General features: G+C 47.7%; 1 protein-coding gene across 1 annotated transcript in view; it reads right to left on the bottom strand.

Annotated features, from left to right (window-relative positions):
- Positions 1–17,407, bottom strand: part of PIWIL2 (piwi like RNA-mediated gene silencing 2) — a gene marked incomplete at both ends in the record, with an annotated part of 48,655 nt that extends 31,248 nt beyond the window's left edge. The window contains 3 exons of the mRNA XM_081333476.1: positions 180–333; positions 436–514; positions 17,225–17,407. Coding sequence (XP_081189602.1) covers positions 180–333; positions 436–514; positions 17,225–17,407 — 416 coding nt within the window. The remainder of the gene's footprint in view (positions 1–179; positions 334–435; positions 515–17,224) is intronic.
- Positions 17,408–19,257: the final 1,850 nt, after the last annotated feature.

Here is a 19,257-nt window from a genome sequence, read left to right as displayed (position 1 = left end):
AGGTTTCCAAGCTGAGCCATGCTGGCTCAGGAATTCTGGGAGTTGAAGTCCACGAGTCATAAAAGAGCCAAGGTTGTCTGCCCCTGGACTATACCAATCAAAGTAACCGAATTACAGGATGTTTAGTGCAACTTGCCATTTTTTACCAACCACCTTGACCCCAAGATTGCTTAACTCACTTGCCACGGCCAGGAAGCATCGGTTGCACCTTGCTGTCTCCAGCTGGTCCTCCTCTCAACCCTGTATGCATCTGCTGTCTCAGGACATCTACTTTGGACTTCATGCTCATGTTGCCCACTCCTCTCCCTGCGATGCCTCGACCGGAACAGACTGCTTGAAAAACAAAGTCGAGATAGAACCCAGGTTTTTCTTACCGTTCCAAAGATAATCACTCAGGTATAAGAAAAGAAGATTCTAAATAGCAAGAGAACTTACCCAAAGGAGGTCCAGGAGCCGCCTCAAGACTAAGGCCCTGAACCATGGACGACAACGTTGGACCAGTCACGAAAGGCTCCTGAATTAGAACACAGAGACTTTTTACCCATGCACTACAAAACCTTAGTTCAGCTTGAAAATTAAAGAGAAACAAAAGATGGCAGGTAACGGTCTCCAGTTCTCTAAAGCAGCAAGTTCCTTTGTAAAGAACAATAAAGCCTAGAAGCTTGATGGTTCTCAAAAAATCTCTACAAGAAATACAGGTAGTCAGCTTAAAACAGTTCATTCAGTGACCGTTCAAAGTTATGCAGCAGCACTGAAATAGTGACCTATGACCATTTTTCACACTTACGACTGTTGCAGCAGCCTCGTGGTCATGTGATCAAAATTCAGACGCTTGGCAATTAACTCACATTTACGATAGTTGCAGTGTCTCGGAGTCACATGATTACCTTTTGCAACCTTATCTAGTTTCTGACAAGCAAAGTCAAGGAAGAAAGCCAGATTCCCTTGACAACCGCATTACTAAATTAACAACTGCAGTGACTTGCGTGGCAACTATAGTAAGAAAGGTTGTAAAATGGGGCAAAATTTCTTAACAAATGTCTCACTTAACAATAGAAATTTTGAGCTCAATTGAGGTTGTAAGTCAAGGATGACTTGTAGGTTGTTTCATCCATTTTGTTAATGACTAAAATATAAATCAAATCAAATTTATGACAGTCCTAAGGCCAAATACAAACAAAATAGTGAACAATTATATAAAAGTATCTCCCCCACACATACATACACACACACACACACACACACACACACACACACTGTATATAGTGTGTGTGTGTGTGTGTGTGTGTGTGTGTGTGTGTGTGTGTGTGTACACGTACTAGACAGATACAATAAGTATAGTGGGATCTAAAAATGTCCCGCTGCCTGAAAGCGGTCCGGGAATGGATGGGGAGGAACAGGCTTCAACTGAACCCGGACAAGACTGAATGGCTGTACGTACCGGCAAGCCATGATACTCAGAACATCCCATCCCTTAACATCGGGGACAAGTTACTACCCCCTGTTGATAGGGCCCGCAACCTGGGTGTCCTCCTAGACTCGCAGCTCTCCCTGGAAGATCACATAGGAGCTGTGACCAAGGGGGCCTTCTCCCGGGTTCGACTGGTGCGCCAACTACGGCCTTATCTGGACCTGGATGCCTTACGTACAGTCACCCATGCCCTTGTGACCTCTCGCCTAGACTACTGTAACGCTCTCTACATGGGGCTGCCCTTGAGATCCACTCGGAAGCTTCAACTGGTGCAAAGTGCAGCGGCACGGACACTCTTGGGAGCCTCCCGATACTCCCATATCACACCTCTCCTCCGTGCGCTGCACTGGCTTCCGGCTGCCTTCCGGGTGAAGTTCAAGGTGCTAACAATGACATACAAAGCCCTACATGGCATGGGTCCGGACTACCTACGGGAGCACCTTCTGCCAATGTCAGCACCCCACCGTCCTGTGCGCTCCCACAGAGAGGGCCTCCTCAGGGTGCCACCGCTCAAGGAATGTCGGCTGGTGGCCCCCAGGGGGAGGGCATTCTCAGTGGGTGCGCCAGCCCTCTGGAACTGCTTGCCAACCGAAATCCGGATGGCCCCCGACCTCCGCACCTTCCGGCGCGACTTAAAAACTTACCTGTTCCAGCAGTCCGGCCTGGCCTGATAGCTCTAATTGGGGTCCCAGTTTGTTTTTACTATTGTTTTTCACTATTGTTCAATCTGTATACCTACCTTACTCTGTACACCGCCCGAGTCCCTCGGGAGAAGGGCGGTTTATAAAAACAAATAAATAAATAAATAAAATAACTAAAAACATAATTACTGAAACAAATCCAAATAAAATATTATTACAAAAAGTCCCAACCTTAAGTACTGGTTGCCCAGAACTGGGTAACAGGAGAGGTTATTTTCAAGTCCTTGTCTGACAGTAGTAGCATTAAATAGAAACTGCAATCCCTACCTGGAAATTTCTTCAAGACAGGATAAATAATGGTCTGTCTAGAGTCCTTCTATAAGGAACACTGTAACAGCATGTGACTCAGTTATTGTCAGGGCATTTTCCAATGTAAAAATTAAGTTATATGAGGTACCAAATTCCAGGAGATTGTAACATAATTGACCACACTGCTTCCACTGAGGCACAACAATGTAAACTCCTCTCTTCAGGTCATCCCTGGCAGTGCCATTACATATGACAGATCTAAACAGTCCACCAGTTGAGCCAGGATAGGACAATGACGGTATTTAGACTCTCTGATAAATAGCTCACAATATTTCTAGGGGACATTGGCCATTTAAGGTAAGACTGCAAAGCGGCATTGGATTGGTGAATATGTGTATTAAAACCACCAGCTATTATTATAGTCTTGATATTGATATATTAGTAAATTTATCTAAGTATCAAATTAGTCCCACAGATTATTTACTTCTCTATGCCCACGGACGGGGAAGGGGGCATAGTAAAATTAGGGGGTAGTAAAATTAACAAGTAAGACTGAGTATTTTTTTAAATCTGAAGCAAAGGTTAAAGTCATGTTTAAATAGGAGAAGTACTGAAACAATTAGTTTAATACAAACTAATTAGAACACAAGCCACCTAATGGTCTGCCCTTTTTCTGAACTGGGTACTGCCTTCACAGTGAAGGGAATATAAGCCAGGTATTGATCAATCCTCCATAGCCCATCTTTCTCGGAACAAAAGAATACCAAAAGAAATATATCCCGGAATATATCCCTGACATCTTTTCTTTCCAGCTGGCAATGTTCTAGAGCCCCTGGATAGGAATTCTAGAAAGTCTGGATCTGCTTGTTTTGAGGCCCAAACAGCTATGCTCCAAGGGAGAAGGAGGGGGAGAACATCAGCAGGATGTGGTTGTCAGTTGGCTGATTTTCTTGGGCTGCTGTCTCTGGATAAATGATCAGAAAACGCAAGACTTGGCCTGAGAAGGTTACAGACTAAGGAAGAAGATGGAGAACAGACCTCCAGCTGCCAGTTAAGGTTACTCATATCCAGAGTCTGAGGCAAGTCTGTGGGCAGAACAAATAGGGCTGGTTTGGGAAACAGCATCAGAAGGCTGACCATTTCCAAGCTATTTTGAAAGGAACTTACTTGCAAGAAGAAATAGCATGTCGTGGATGGGGCAGCCATTAGATCAGGGTGTCACACTGCCGGCCCGTGGGCAGGATGTGTCATGACGAAACTGCACCCACCCCATTGCTGGCAATGGCAAAAAAAGTCACGATACGTCGTGACACGTTACGTGATGTTGCAAGTTTGAAACCCCTGCATTAGATGAACAGAATCAGGATCCACGCAGGGGAAAGTTGGTGAAGTGGGACTATAGTTTGACTGGTCTGTTCTTGAATGTTGAGTTGTGAAAAACGATTACCAGTGGGATGAACATCTGGGAGGTTACAAAGAGATTGTGTTATGTTGATCAGTTTGGTGTTCCATTCTTTTGCCTGGATGAAATTTGGGCTGGAGTGCCTTCTTTTTTGTTGTTTTAGGCACTCAGAAAATGAACATGTCAACTTTTTAACAGGAAGACACCTGGAGAGTAGCAAAGTATTGAGAGAGTCAGATGCAGCAGTCACTGATTTCACTACCTCAAGTTTGCATATGATGGTTTATTGGTCTTCTCTATGGACAGGATGCTGAACAACTGAGCTAGTTCTTTTTCATTTTCCATGGGGGTCAGCTGATGTCTATTTTTCCTTTAATTAGATCAAGGGTGTGACCTTGGAGGTGGTGGAACATTCTGCTGTACAGGTAGTTGCTGACTGATGTCATGAGCTCTGGAGCTTATGCTATCTTCTCTTGTGACCTTGGCTCTCCTCCCAGAATTTAACAGAGGCCATATACTGCTATTGTGAAAAATATGTATGTTTACATTTAAGGACCATTGAAGGGAATGCAAGATGGCTAAAAGCCAATATTATTCTCCCAAGATGTTTCCGTCTGGGAAGCCAAGATTTTTATGTAAATTTGGTAGAAGACACTCTGTGGTGAAGCTGTTGTGATAGGGACTTGTAGTACTCATTTTTCACCATGTATATGTATACATTTGAAGTATTTATTTATTTATTTATTTATTAAATTTTTATACCGCCCTTCTCCCGAAGGACTCAGGGCGGTGTACAGGGCAATAAATATCAAAATAATAAATACAAAAGTTAAAAAAGATTAAATAATTATGCCCAATATAATACAATAATTAAAAACTATGCTAAAACCCAAACCCAAAACCCATCAGACCAGGCCGGATTGTTCAAATAAATAGGTTTTTAGATCGCGTTGGAAGGAGCGAAGGTCGGGGGCCATCCGGAGCTCAACCGGTAAGCGGTTCCACAGGTCTGGCACGCCCACAGAGAACGCCCTCCCCCTGGGGGCCACCAACCGACATTCTCTGATCGGAGGCACCCTGAGGACGCCCTCTCTGTGGGAGCGCACTGGACGGAGGGAAGTTGGCGCCGGCAGCAGGTGCTGCCGTAGGTAGTCCGGACCCATGCCATGTAGGGCTTTATAGGTCATGTTAGGCATATGGTGCTAGCCTACAATGTTGGGTTGAAAATATATTAACCATAATGCTATGTCTTTAAGTTGTTAATTGGCCAATGGGTGTGTAAGTGTTCTCATGGCCATAAGAGGAAGCTAGGAACGTAGCTTCTCTCTCTCTCTGAATTCACTGATCTCTACTATTACTGTTTTTGCTCTGCTGTTGGTTTACTACTGTTGTAACCTAAACTGTGTATTGACCTCTGGACCGGTAAGAAGACTTTGTAGTTTGGATTACTACTTGGACTGTTGCTATTGTTTATGACCTGGACTGTTTATTTTTGACTGTGCATTTTTGTTCTTACACCACCTTAAAGTAAACTACTTTTTGTTTTTATAACTCAGTGTATTCTTGTGTGACTTTTACTGCTCTCAGTGCCCTTCCTTGTCTGTGCAAACTCTTTGGTAGCACAAGGAGACCTCTGCACAAACAAATTCCTTAACACTGGTTATGGGCCCAGGCCTGTACTGAGAGTAAGTACACACAGTATTCCTAGCTGAGTTTGTGTTAGCTTTTTGGTGTAAAATGGCACAGGAACTGTTGTCAGGCATCTCCTGGATAACCCGGTTGGATGGGACAAACTATGTTTCCTGGTCCACGAAATGCTGCTTGCTTTTGCGCAAGGAAGGACTATGGGCTGTTGTAAATAACCCACCAGATACTACTGCTTGGGATCCAGATAACGAAGAGGATGCAAAGAAGTTAGACAACTTTAAACGAAGCAACGAGAAAGCTCTTTGCATTATTGGACTAACACTGAATGACCAGCAGCTTGTCCATATTCGTGGTGAGGAGTCTGCTGCTAGGTGTTGGGATGTTTTGCGAAGGCTTTATGTTCGTGACAGTGTGGGTGCACATATACACCTTACACGTAAGCTGTTTAGGACTCGTCTGCAGAAGAATGGAGATATGCTGACCCATTTAAATTATATGAAGGCAACTTTTCAAGAGCTTCATGAAAAGGAGCTGATTTTTTCAGAGTTGCATCAGGTCTACATTATTCTGTCATCTTTGGATGAGAGTTATGATGGATATGTTTCTTCTTTGGAAGTCCTGACCAGAGAGGAACTGACATTGACTAACATTACTGGGAGACTGCTGGAAGAGTCCAGAAGGAGGCGTGACAGAGACCAGCTGAGAGAGATACAGCCACAAGAGGAGCAGCAATTCACCACTGCTTACAACGTCAAGAAATGTTATTCTTGTGGGGCTAGAGGGCATATAGCCAAATTCTGTAGAAAGGGTAAAAAACAGAATGTGAATAGCAGTGGGAAGGCTAAGAAGGGCATTGGTTTGGCTATTTCTGGTGAATCAACATCCAGAAATAATGAATTGTGGGTTGTTGATAGTGGGGCTTCACAATGCATTACTAAAGTGAAAAAGAGGTTTGTTAATATGAAAAACAGCAACCAATATGTTTCACTGGCCAATGGTTGGAGGATGAAGGCCTCTGGTGAAGGTAATTCCTATTGTCCATGCATTGATGAACAGTTACCTATGTTATATATACCTAAGCTAAGATTCAACCTGTTATCTGTAAGGGAATTGGTTAAGGTTGGGTTTGTGGTAACATTCAGAGGGGAGCAATGCACTATTGAGAGGAATGGAACCTGTGTAACTGCTAATTTGAAAAATGGTTTATTCGTTCTCACAAGTAACCAGGTTAGTACAGTTAAAGCTAACTCAATATGTGAGAACAAGAAGCCACATGATGAATGTATACATTTATTGCATAGGCGGCTAGGGCATGTAAACTTTAACTCACTACGTAAAACAGTTGAGTTAGTAGAGGGAGTTAAACTGAAGCCATGTAGTAAGTATTTGAATTGCAATGCCTGTAATCAGGAAAAGAGTAAGGCAACTCCTGCAAACAGGTTAAACAGCTTCAAAACAACTGTACCTTTGGAAGTTGTGTTTGCTGATTTAATTGGACCCATGAAACCAAGTTTAGGAGGGTCATGTTATGTTTTAAGTATATTGGACCACTACTCTAGATATGGTTTTTGTTATCTGCTTAAGTCAAAGGCAGATACTTTCCAACAATTTGCAAACTGGCTGAAGTTCGTGGAGAGAAAAACAAAGAGAAAGGTTCAGTGCATAATTACTGATAATGGTACTGAATTTACAAATAAGCGTTTTGTTGATATGCTAGAATCAGCTGGCATTGAGCATAAACATTCAGCCCCTTATAGGCCTCAACATAATGCTTTTGTTGAGAGACGTGGGCAAACGTTACAAGCCATGATGAGAACCATGTTAAGAGATTCTGGCTTAACAGATAGACTGTGGGGGGAGGCAGCAAAATGTGCAAACCATGTTCTGAATATAGTTGTTAATACTTCTACTGGTAAAATACCATATACTATATGGCATGGTAGAAGACCAAACCTTGATTACCTGCACACGTTTGGCACCCCAGCTTGGGTCCACATTCCTGCACAACTCAGGAGTAAAGGCCAACATAGGGCTAGGCAATTATACTTCGTAGGTTACGAAGCTAACCATAGATCCTATCGTTTCTGGGAACGAGGCACAACTAATGTATATAACAGTGCTAGTGCAAAATTCCTTGAGCACGTTGGTTGGGATAGGTTAGAGCAAGAAACTGTTAATACTGATCCTCTAGTGTTTGAGGACTCCTCTGATAACGTAACTAGTAATGATAATGCATCTCCTGTAAATATAAAAGATGAAGAGGAGATAAGGGAGATAATAGAGGAATCAGAGGAAGGAAAGGAGTCTGAAACTCAAAGCCCTGTAATTCCTTGGCGTTCAATGCGTATCAGACATCCACCTGATCGCTATGAAGCTAGTATAGTATGTCAAGTTAGTGTAGAGCCATCTAACTATGATGAGATCAGGATGTATCCTGAAAAAGAACAGGCATCATGGAAAGCTGCAATGAACAGGGAGTTGAAGTCTTTGCAGAATCTTAAGGTTTATGTGAAAGCAAAACTGCCACCTGGTGAGCAAGCTATAGGTTGTAAATGGATATATAAAATAAAGAAGGGTGTAGATGGAACTATAACCCATAAGGCACGTTTGGTTGCACAAGGTTTTGCCCAAACTACTGAGGATTATGACGAAGTGTTTGCACCCAGTCTAAGGGCAACTACTTTAAGAGCAGCTTTAGTATGGGCGGCTAAAAACCAATATATGGTTAACCATGTAGATGTTGAAACTGCATATCTACATGCTCCATTGCAACATACTATTTATTTAAGAATACCACCAGGATTGACCAGTGATAGAGACCATGATTGTTGGGAATTAAAGAAAAGCCTCTATGGATTGAAACAATCAGGCTATGAGTGTAATACATGTTTAGTTAATGAGTTAAGTGCAATAGGTTTTGTAGCCAGTAATGCTGATCCTTGTTTGTTTAGAAGAGAACACAACGGAGCATTATCTTTTATTTTATTATTCACAGATGATATTGCAATAATAACAAAAACTGAGTTAGAAGCACAAACTATCATTTCAAGATTGCAAACTGAATTCACAATTAGAAATCTTGGGGAAATAAGCCACTATTTGGGGTTAGATATTGTGAAAACAAATAGGGGTTTTAAGGTGTCGCAAGCCAGTAAGATATCTCAGTTATTAAAGAGATACAATATGGAAATGTGTAAACCAGCTAAAACTCCGATGGCTATGGATTTTAAGGACACTAATGTGGAGAGTCCTGTATTTGATAAGACTATGTACCAATCTTTGATAGGAAGTCTTATGTATCTGAGTAATTGGACTAGACCTGATATTTCTTACTGTGTAAATCAATTAGCTAGGTACAACAATAATCCAACTGTTAGACACTGGCAATCAGCTAAACGAGTATTAAGATATCTGAAGCAGACTATTCACTACTCGTTATATCTAGAGCCAAATCGTGAGTTAATCCTTACTGCATATGCAGATGCGAGTTTTGCCTCTGATTCAAACACTCGTAAATCTACCTCAGGGTTGGCTATAATGTTGGGTGATTCTTTAATTGGATGGAAGTCTATTAGACAAAAACACATAAGCTTATCTACAATGGAGGCTGAATTTTCATGTCTATCAGTGTTATGTACAGAACTGCTAGTGTACAAACAATTATTGTTAGATATGGGTTTAAATGTAAATGATCCTGTTGTGACTCAGGGCCAGCCGGTGGGTCCGACAGCCGGGTCCGATGTATCGGAGGACTCAGATGTGGGGGAGGAGGGAAACGAACCGGCTGATGATGATTTGGAGGCTTTGCAGAGTCCTCAGCCGGGGACCTCTTCTCAGCTGTGTGAGCCCGAGAGTGCGGAGGATGATGACCCACAGCTGGCCCTGTTCAAGGACGCCCGACGTAGGAGGCAGACGAGCAGGGACAAACAAAGAAAGACTATGGGACTCCTCGGGAGGAGGCACAGGGAGACCACGCCCTGAGCTCTCTATAAAAGAAGTGTTTGGGGAGGGGCTAGTTGCTGAAAGCAACTTTTTCGTTTGAGAAGACAAGCTCTTGTGTTTTGTTATCTGCGTCATTAAACCTTGGCAGAAGCCTTTTAGCCTTGGACGCTTTCCAGACTCGTCTCTTAATTAGGGGTTGGGAGAAGAGAGCTGGTCCAGAACAGTTTGCTTTCAGCCACTCACCCCTTAATACTACGATGGAGCAGCTTCTTGCCGAGAATGCCCAGCTCAACCAGCAACTCACCTTGCTGGCCACTCAGGTGGCACAACTGCAGGCTCAGGTACATGCTGCCCCCCCACCCAGGAGGAAATGTCAGTTAGCTATGCCGGATAAGTTTGCTGGTAAACCAGAACTGTTTCCTGCCTTCCTGGGACAATGCCAGCTTTATATCAGCGTGAGAGCAGCTGATTTCCCCACTGACCGAGATAAGGTGGGATTCGTGTTGAGCCTTCTGTCGGGAGATGCAGCTCGTTGGGGCACGCCTCTGTTGGCACAGCCTAGCCCTTTGTTGGATAACTTTGGGGGGTTTTGTGACCATATGCGCCTCATGTACGAGGACCCGATTAAGGCGCAGACCGCCACCCGACGTCTGAAAGCTTTGAGGCAGGGTCAGCGCCCCCTACAGGCCTATATCAGCGATTTCCGGCTGCTTAGCCAGGATTCCGCCTGGAATGAGGCTGCGCTCGTGGATGCCTTTCAGGATGGCTTGTCAGAGGAGATGTTGGATGAGCTGGCCCGCGTGGACATTCCCTCAGATCTGAATGGGCTGATCCATCTTTGTCTGCGGATCGATGCCCGGCTGCAGCAGCGTAAGAGTCGCCGTGCCACCCCACAGACCCCTGCCGCCCCTGTTGTGCGTGAGCCCCCAGTCCAGAGGGAGGAGCCAATGGAGCTGGGTGCCGCCAGGTCCCGTCTATCGGTGTCGGAAATGGACAGACGACGATCGGAGGGGTTGTGTTTTTACTGTGGGGACCCTGGACATTTGGCTGCTTCTTGCCCAAAGAAGCGTCAGCGGGCGTCAGTGACCAAGCCAGCTCCGAGAAAGTCCCCTGCTTTGCTATCGGGAAACGGTCCGAGCCCGATCTAGACGGTGTGAAAGATCGGGCGACCCACAACGATCACGCCGAGCGACGCCGTTCCGACGGTGCCTGTGAACCTCCACGGCATTTGATTTTGGAGGCACGACTGATCCTTCCTGGCAAGCCAGAGGGGATTCCGGTCCATGCCTTAATTGACTCTGGGGCTACCACTAACTTTATGGATTCGGCCTTTGTGGCCAAATGGGCTGTTCCCCAGTGTCCGGTGGATCCGCCCATGCTTGTGGAGACCATCGATGGTCGAGTGCTCCTGTCCGGGCCTATCACGGCCGCCACGCAACCCGTGTGTATGGCCATCAGTACCCATGTGGAGGCCATTCAGTTTTACGTCACTTCGGATCTGCACTTCCCCGTGGTCTTGGGACTGGCGTGGCTCCGGGCGCATGATCCACAGATCTATTGGTCTCAGAACTTGGTCACCTTCCCAAGTTTGCAGTGCGTGGACCACACCCGCCATATCTGTGCCGGCCAGGTGGAGGGTTCCTCAGGGGTTTCCTTGCCTCCCGTACTGTCCGACTTTGCTGACGTGTTCAGCGAGTCAGAGGCGGACCAATTACCCCCGCACAGGCCCTACGACTGCTCCATTGACCTAGTCCCTGATGCGCCTCTCCCAGTGGGGCGTTTGTACTCCATGTCGGAGCCCGAGTTGGCCGCATTGCGGGACTTCCTGACAAAGAACTTGGCTCGTGGATTCATCCGGCCCTCGTCCTCGCCAGTGTCTGCGCCCGTGCTCTTCGTCAAAAAGAAGTCGGGCGAGTTACGGCTTTGCTGTGACTACCGGAAACTCAACGCTATCACGGTGCGTAACCGCTACCCGCTGCCCCTCATCCCCGAGCTCTTGGACCGACTCCGGGAGGCTAAGATCTTCACGAAACTGGACCTGCGTGGAGCTTACAACCTCGTCAGGGTTCGGCCGGGTGATGAGTGGAAGACAGCGTTTGGTACTCGCTATGGACATTTCGAGTACACGGTGATGCCGTTTGGCCTGACCAACGCCCCCGCTGTGTTTCAGCATTTTATGAATGACATCTTTCGGGATCTGTTGGACCAGTTTGTTGTGATTTACCTGGACGACATCCTGATTTACTCCCCGTCGCGTGAAGCGCATCATCAGCATCTCCGTCAGGTCCTGCAGCGCCTCCGGAAACATCGGCTGTTTGCCAAGTTGGAGAAGTGCCAGTTCTACCAGGTGACCATTGATTTCTTGGGCCACCGCATTTCTCCCGAGGGCATCGCCATGGATCCAAGTAAAGTTGAGTCGTTGCAGAGTTGGCAACCCCCGCGTCGCGTGAAGGATGTTCAGCGACTTCTTGGATTTGCCAACTACTATCGGACATTCATCCCTGGCTTTGCTGCCTTGACAGCCCCCCTCACCCGGCTCCTGCAGAAGAAGACTCGGTTCCAGTGGAACGCCCCCGAACAACAGGCGTTCCAAGCTTTGAAGGACGCCTTCATGAAGGAGCCCATCTTGAAGCATCCTGACCCGCAACGGCCGTTTGTCGTGGAGGCGGACGCCTCCGACATTGCCATTGGGGCCGTGTTACTCCAGGCAGCGACGCCCAACGGTACCCTTTTCCCTTGCGCGTATCACTCTCGGAAATTGAATCCCTCGGAGCGCAACTATACCATCTGGGAGAAGGAGCTGCTGGCCATCAAGGCGGCGTTCGAGGCTTGGAGGCATCATCTGGAGGGGGCGCGGCATCAAATCGAGGTCCGGACGGACCACAAGAATCTGGAAAGCCTGCAGACCGCTCGGAATTTGAACCAACGCCAGATCCGGTGGTCCCTCTTCTTTGCGAGGTTTGACTTCCGGGTGCGGTACATACCAAGCGGGCACAACCAGAGAGCGGATGCTCTGTCCAGGAAGCCCGAGTACACCCGAGTGGAAGACAAGCTTCCGCCCAGGACAGTGATCCCCGTCGAGTCTTTTGCTGCGGTACGGGAGCCGGTGGATATACGGGCTCGGATCCGGGAGGCGCAGCAGCAGGAGGCGTGGGTGGCTCAGCGGAAGGAAGAGGTGGGGCCAGATTCGCCTTGGTCGGTCACGGATGGACTCCTGTATTATCGTGACCGGCTCTATGTTCCAGGAGGGCCACTCAGGGGACTCGTCCTCAGCCAATGTCATGATAACCCGGCTGCGGGGCATTTTGGCCTGTTCAAGACTCTGAACCTGGTCTCCCGTACTTTCTGGTGGCCCCGAGTCCGACACGATGTCCAGTCTTATGTCACCTCCTGCGTCCCATGCAGGCAGGCCAAGTCAGCGACAGGGGCCCCGCCTGGTTTACTGCAGCCTTTGCCAACGCCCAAGAGACCCTGGGGGGCTGTGTCCATGGACTTTCTGACGGATCTACCCCCATCCTCCGGCTTCACGACAGTGTTTGTGGTGGTGGACATGTTGACCAAGATGGCGCACTTCATCCCCTGTCGCGGCTTACCGTCAGCTCGCGCCACTAGTCGCATGTTCATCCAACAGGTGTTCCGGCTGCACGGCCTTCCCGACAGGGTCGTCTCCGATAGGGGGGCCCAGTTTACAGCCCGCTTCTGGCAGGAGTTGATGCGGGCGTTGGACATTAAGGTTTGCCTCTCGTCCGCGCATCATCCTCAGACCGATGGGGGTACCGAGAAGGTCATCGGCATCTTAGAGCAGTATCTGCGCTGCTATGTTAACCTGCAGCAGGACAACTGGGTGGACTATTTGGCCATAGCCGAGTTTGCCTTTAATAACTCGCAACACACCTCCACGCAGATGACACCGTTCTTGGCCAACGTGGGTTATCACCCCAGGTTCTTCCCTCTTTCTCCCGTGGACTCACCGGAGCCGGCAGCGAACGAATTCATGGCGGAGTTACAGGCGATCCATCGGTTGGTGCGACGGCAGCTGGAGAAGGCCAAGGCCGACTACAAGAGGTTCGCCGATCGGTCGAGAAGGGATACGCCTCCACTATCGGTGGGGGATCGGGTCTGGCTGTCCACCAGGAACCTACCATCCACTCGGCCGGCGAGGAAGCTGGACCACCGTTACCTTGGACCGTTCCCAGTCGAGGCCGTCATCAACCCGGTCGCCTATCGTTTAACTCTGCCACGTTCCCTGCGCGTGCACCCCGTCTTCCATCGGTCCTTGCTGGTCCCCGAACGACCGGCCTGTCCACTCCGCCAGGCGGAACCTCCACCATCAGGAACTCGTGATGGAGGCAGCACCCCCGAGTACGAGGTCGCCAGCATCAGGGATTCCCGCTGGCTGAAAGGTCGCTTCCAGTACCTGATCGAGTGGAAAGGGTACGGGCCGGAGGACTTCACATGGGAAGACGCGACCGCCGTTCATGCCCCTGCGTTGGTGACTGCTTTTCACGAACAGTTTCCATCCCGACCGCATCCGGATCGGCAGACCCGAGGGAAGGGCCCTGCGGTGCGGGATAGTGTTGTGACTCAGGGCCAGCCGGTGGGTCCGACAGCCGGGTCCGATGTATCGGAGGACTCAGATGTGGGGGAGGAGGGAAACGAACCGGCTGATGATGATTTGGAGGCTTTGCAGAGTCCTCAGCCGGGGACCTCTTCTCAGCTGTGTGAGCCCGAGAGTGCGGAGGATGATGACCCACAGCTGGCCCTGTTCAAGGACGCCCGACGTAGGAGGCAGACGAGCAGGGACAAACAAAGAAAGACTATGGGACTCCTCGGGAGGAGGCACAGGGAGACCACGCCCTGAGCTCTCTATAAAAGAAGTGTTTGGGGAGGGGCTAGTTGCTGAAAGCAACTTTTTCGTTTGAGAAGACAAGCTCTTGTGTTTTGTTATCTGCGTCATTAAACCTTGGCAGAAGCCTTTTAGCCTTGGACGCTTTCCAGACTCGTCTCTTAATTAGGGGTTGGGAGAAGAGAGCTGGTCCAGAACAGATCCATTCATTGTGTATGAGGACAATCAAGCTGCGATAAAGATGGCTAATAGTGCTGCAGTAAGAACAAGATCTAAACATACTGATCTTCGTTATTTAAATGTCAGACAATGTGTCAAAGATAAATTAATACAGTTAGAGTATTGTCCATCTGATGTAAATATTGCAGACCATTTTACGAAGGTACAAAGTGCTGTGAAACACAATGCTAATTGTGAAAGAATGTGCATAAGATTGTAAGAGTTATATATTATTCTACCCAAAGGGGAGAATGTTAGGCATATGGTGCTAGCCTACAATGTTGGGTTGAAAATATATTAACCATAATGCTATGTCTTTAAGTTGTTAATTGGCCAATGGGTGTGTAAGTGTTCTCATGGCCATAAGAGGAAGCTAGGAACGTAGCTTCTCTCTCTCTCTGAATTCACTGATCTCTACTATTACTGTTTTTGCTCTGCTGTTGGTTTACTACTGTTGTAACCTAAACTGTGTATTGACCTCTGGACCGGTAAGAAGACTTTGTAGTTTGGATTACTACTTGGACTGTTGCTATTGTTTATGACCTGGACTGTTTATTTTTGACTGTGCATTTTTGTTCTTACACCACCTTAAAGTAAACTACTTTTTGTTTTTATAACTCAGTGTATTCTTGTGTGACTTTTACTGCTCTCAGTGCCCTTCCTTGTCTGTGCAAACTCTTTGGTAGCACAAGGAGACCTCTGCACAAATAAATTCATTAACAGGTCATTACCAGCACCTTGCATCTCACCCGGAGGGCAACTGGTAGCCAATGCACTCGCAGAGCAGAGGTGTAACATGGGAGTATCGGGAACCCCCCAACACCACTCACGCGGCTGCATTCTGCACCAGTTGAAGCCTCCGAGTAGTCCTCAAGGGCAGCTCCATGTAGAGAGCATTGCAGTAGTCCAAACGAGAGGTCACGAGGGCATGAGTGACTGTACGCAAGGCATCCCGGTCCAGATAGGGCCGCAACTGGCGCACCAGGCGAACCTGGGCGAAGGCCCCCCTAGTCACAGCTCCTATATGATCTTCTAAGGAGAGCTGTGAATCTAGGAGGACCCCCAAGTTGCGAGCCCTATCTACGGGGGGTAATAACTCACCCCCCATAGTAAGAGATGGAATAGTCTGAAATTCCCGAGATGCCGGCACACACAGCCACTCAGTCTTGTCAGGGTTGAGCTGAAGCCTGTTCCTCCCCATCCAGACCCGGAACGCCTCCAGGCAACGGGACATCACGTCAAGGGCATCACTGGGGTGGTTTGGGGTTGAAATAAAAAGTTGGGTATCAGCATACTGATGATAACCAACTCCAAAACCACGAATGATCTCACCCAGCGGTTTCATGTAGATGTTGAACAGGAGGGGCGAGAGGACCGATCCCTGAGGAACTCCACAAACGAGAGGCCTCAAGGTCGACCTCTGCCCCACTGCCAACACCGACTGCGAACGTCCCAGAAGGTAGGAGAACCACTGAAGAACTGTGCCTCCCACTCCCAACCCCGAGACGCCGCAGCTGCGGCGATGGTCGATGGTATCAAAAGCCGCTGAGAGGTCTAACAGGACTAGGACAGAGGAACAACCCCTGTCCCGAGCCCGCCAGAGATCACTCACCAGCACGACCAATGCCGTCTCCGTGCTGTACCCGGGCCTGAAACCTGATTGGTACGGGTCCAGATAATCAGCTTCCTCCAAGAACAAAGGGAGCTGATGCGCCACCACGCTCTCAACAACCTTCGCGAGAAAGCGAAGGTTGGAGACCGGACGAAGGTTATTTAATACAGCTGGGTCCAGGGCAGGCTTCTTGAGGAGGGGTCTCACCACCGCCTCCTTCAAGGCGGCGGGAAAACTACCCTCACTCAAAGAATCAGTTATCACTGCCTGGAGCCAGCCTCGTGTCCCATCCCGGGCTGCATAGACCAGCCAGGAGGGGCACAGGTCCAATAAACACATGGTAGACTATGAAGCTTCTGTCATATGTGGGTATATGCATAATGGTATTTTTTTGAGAGCTGAATGCAACAAAATTTCATTTTAATGTATGCTGATTAGTGTACATTTAAAGTGACAATGAAGTTTTTATTCCTTTTCCTATTCCATTCTATTCACCTACCTTTATCGACAGGATAAATTGCAATCTGCAGCAAAATCCTGTATCCTGCAAGACTAGCTCATCCTTAGAAATGTCCATACATGTGAAGTCTTGTGCAAGTATGTATCTTCTGGAACAGCTGGGTTGGTAACTGGTTCCATGACAAATTTAGTTACATTTTTTTCCATTACAGCCTTAAAGTCCATCTACTTTTTGAATGACATCTAGTAGCTGATCAAAAATTGGAATAAATGCTTTTGCAATCAGGAGGCAGTTCTTAGCAAACAAGCCCACATCAGGTTTAAATTATTTATGGTTTTAAAAGTGTCCTCCCCTCTGTTTTCTACAGAAGCCTCATCTTTGGAGGAAGGGAAATCGTCCACTTCCCAAATAGGGCAAAGGATTTATTGGTGGAGATTGTGGAGGGGAGAGAGGGACTTACATACTATGTCCTTGGGCTGAAATAGCATTTAATTTCAACCGTCTCTTCAGTCAAGTTTCAGCAAAACCGTGCATTTTATGAAATCAACTGCCTATATACTATTCCACCCAAATGAGTAAAATACCATACATTCAATAGGTTTCAGGTTCAATCTAATTACTTTCTAACAGAAATTTATGTGACATCAACTACTACTATAAAAATCATTTATTCACCTTTGATCCACCTCTTGGTGATGGGTGTCCTCTTTCTGCCCTGTCTGTTGAAAGAAAGGGTTTGCCCCCAAATTCTCCCGTCTTTTCAGCTTCAGCCACCTGTGGCAAAGATTCTGGACTGTGCCCAGCCAGAGACATCTGAAACATGGCTCCACCCCGAAACACTGGCCTCGTGGGATACATGGTTCTGCTTGGAAGAAAACATGCATTTCAGGAAGATATAGAGAATGAGGCCACATAAGTAGCAACCAGGCTGTGTATCAGCATCCTATGGAAAACATCCCCTAGCCAACAGCATCTTCCCTTGCCAATCTAGAATAGACGGAATAACAAGTTGGAAGGTTCCTTAGAGGTCTTCTAGTCCAACCCCCGGCTCAGGCAGGAAACCCTTATCCCATTTCAGACAAATGGCTGTCCCATTGCTTCTTAAAAAACTTCCAGTGTTGGAGCATCCACAATTTCTGGAGGCAAGTCATTCCACTGCTTAATTGCTTTATCAGGAAATTTCTCCTTATTTCTAAATTGATTCTCTCCTTGCTTAGTTTCCATACAACAGGGGTCTTCAAACTTGGAACTTTCATGACTTGTGGACTTCAACTCCCAGAAGTCCCCAAGTCGATCAAAGGGCCAAGTTTGAAATCCCCTGCCACACAACATAAAGACTAATAAGAGGGGAAGTGACCTTGGAGGTCATCTAGTCCAACCCCCTGCTCAAGCCCTATAACTAGGGGTGTGCAACCTTGGTAACTTGTATTTTATTTACTTATTTATTTTAATTCCAATTATATCCCGCCCTTCTCCGAAGACTCAGGGCGGCTTACAAGTTCTTTAGCAAGAACTGTGGACTTCCAACTCCCAGAATTTCCCAGATAGCCATGCTGGCTGGGGAATTCTGGGAGCTGAAGTCCACAAATCTCAAAAGCTGCCAAAGTTGGACACCCCTGCCCTTACACCATTCCAATTCAATGGCTGTCCAGTCTCCACCCACAACTTACCTGGGCGTTGCCTCCAGCAACTTCAGCGGGGCTTTCTTCCGAGTAGACACGCGAAGGCCCTTTAGGTCTCCACTCCCCGAGACGAATCAGCCACCCGCGCCGTCGGCTTGAGTCCTCAAAGGCCGCTCCTCACGCCCGGCTCGGGACTCAATTGCCCTCAGCGAGGGAAGAAGCGGCCACGCTGACGAAACAGGCCCACGGACTCACGCCGCGCCGCGCCTCGAGCGCGAGCCGCATCTTCGCGCCTCTCCTCCTGCCCCTCATTAGGCGCGGCTCCCGCCACTCCACCAAGGAGTGCTCTGCTATTGGTGGAGGGCTCGCGTTCGGTGCCCGCCTCCGTTTGGAGCCGTCCAAGTTTTACCACATCGTGGGGGCCAGGCAGAAGAATCCTACTCGAAGCAGCTGCACCGGCCTCCCATAAGAGGAGGATTTATTTATTTTTTCTTTCCTTGGATTTATTTTAGTAAGGATGTGCGACTAACCCTACAGATTAGTCTGTCTTCTTCCGAACCTCTCTTCAGTGGTACGGTCCATTCATGAGCGAAAGGAAAGCGCAGAAGCGTGTGCCTGACGAACGCGGCCGTTGTTCCAAAAAGGCGCTTTTTCCGTGGTGGCTGTTCTGAGCATGCGCCGGGTTTCGGTTTGTGGGGAAAAGGAAACCTAATGCTGGAGTTTGTCTTCCCGAGGTTACTTGGGCTGTTTGATGAGAACAAGACTGGGGCACTATTACTCTTCCACAGTAGCAAAGCTTAAACCACTTTTTCTTCTGCAAATGTTGAAGACTTTATCACCAATACAAGAGAATATTTGTAGATCAAGGTTGGACTGTGGGGTCCTTGGTGCCTGGTTGTTTGCTTTTGCAGAAGGTTCATTACCGACTAGATAATATCAGGCACTAGTCAAGCTATGATAGGCTTTATAAGATGGATCATAGGCAGCCTTGTCATTGTTTCTGCGATCTGGTTTGCTATGCGTGTCTTTTGCTTCTGCAAATAATTAAGTTTGTAACATTTTGTAACATGCACTGATGAGGTTACC

The sequence above is a fragment of the Vipera berus genome (assembly GCF_964194415.1).
Source record: "Vipera berus genome assembly, chromosome: 8".
NCBI classification, from domain to species: Eukaryota; Metazoa; Chordata; class Lepidosauria; order Squamata; family Viperidae; genus Vipera; species Vipera berus.
Note: the sequence above shows the minus strand (reverse complement) of the source record. Positions and strands in the feature narration are given on the sequence as shown.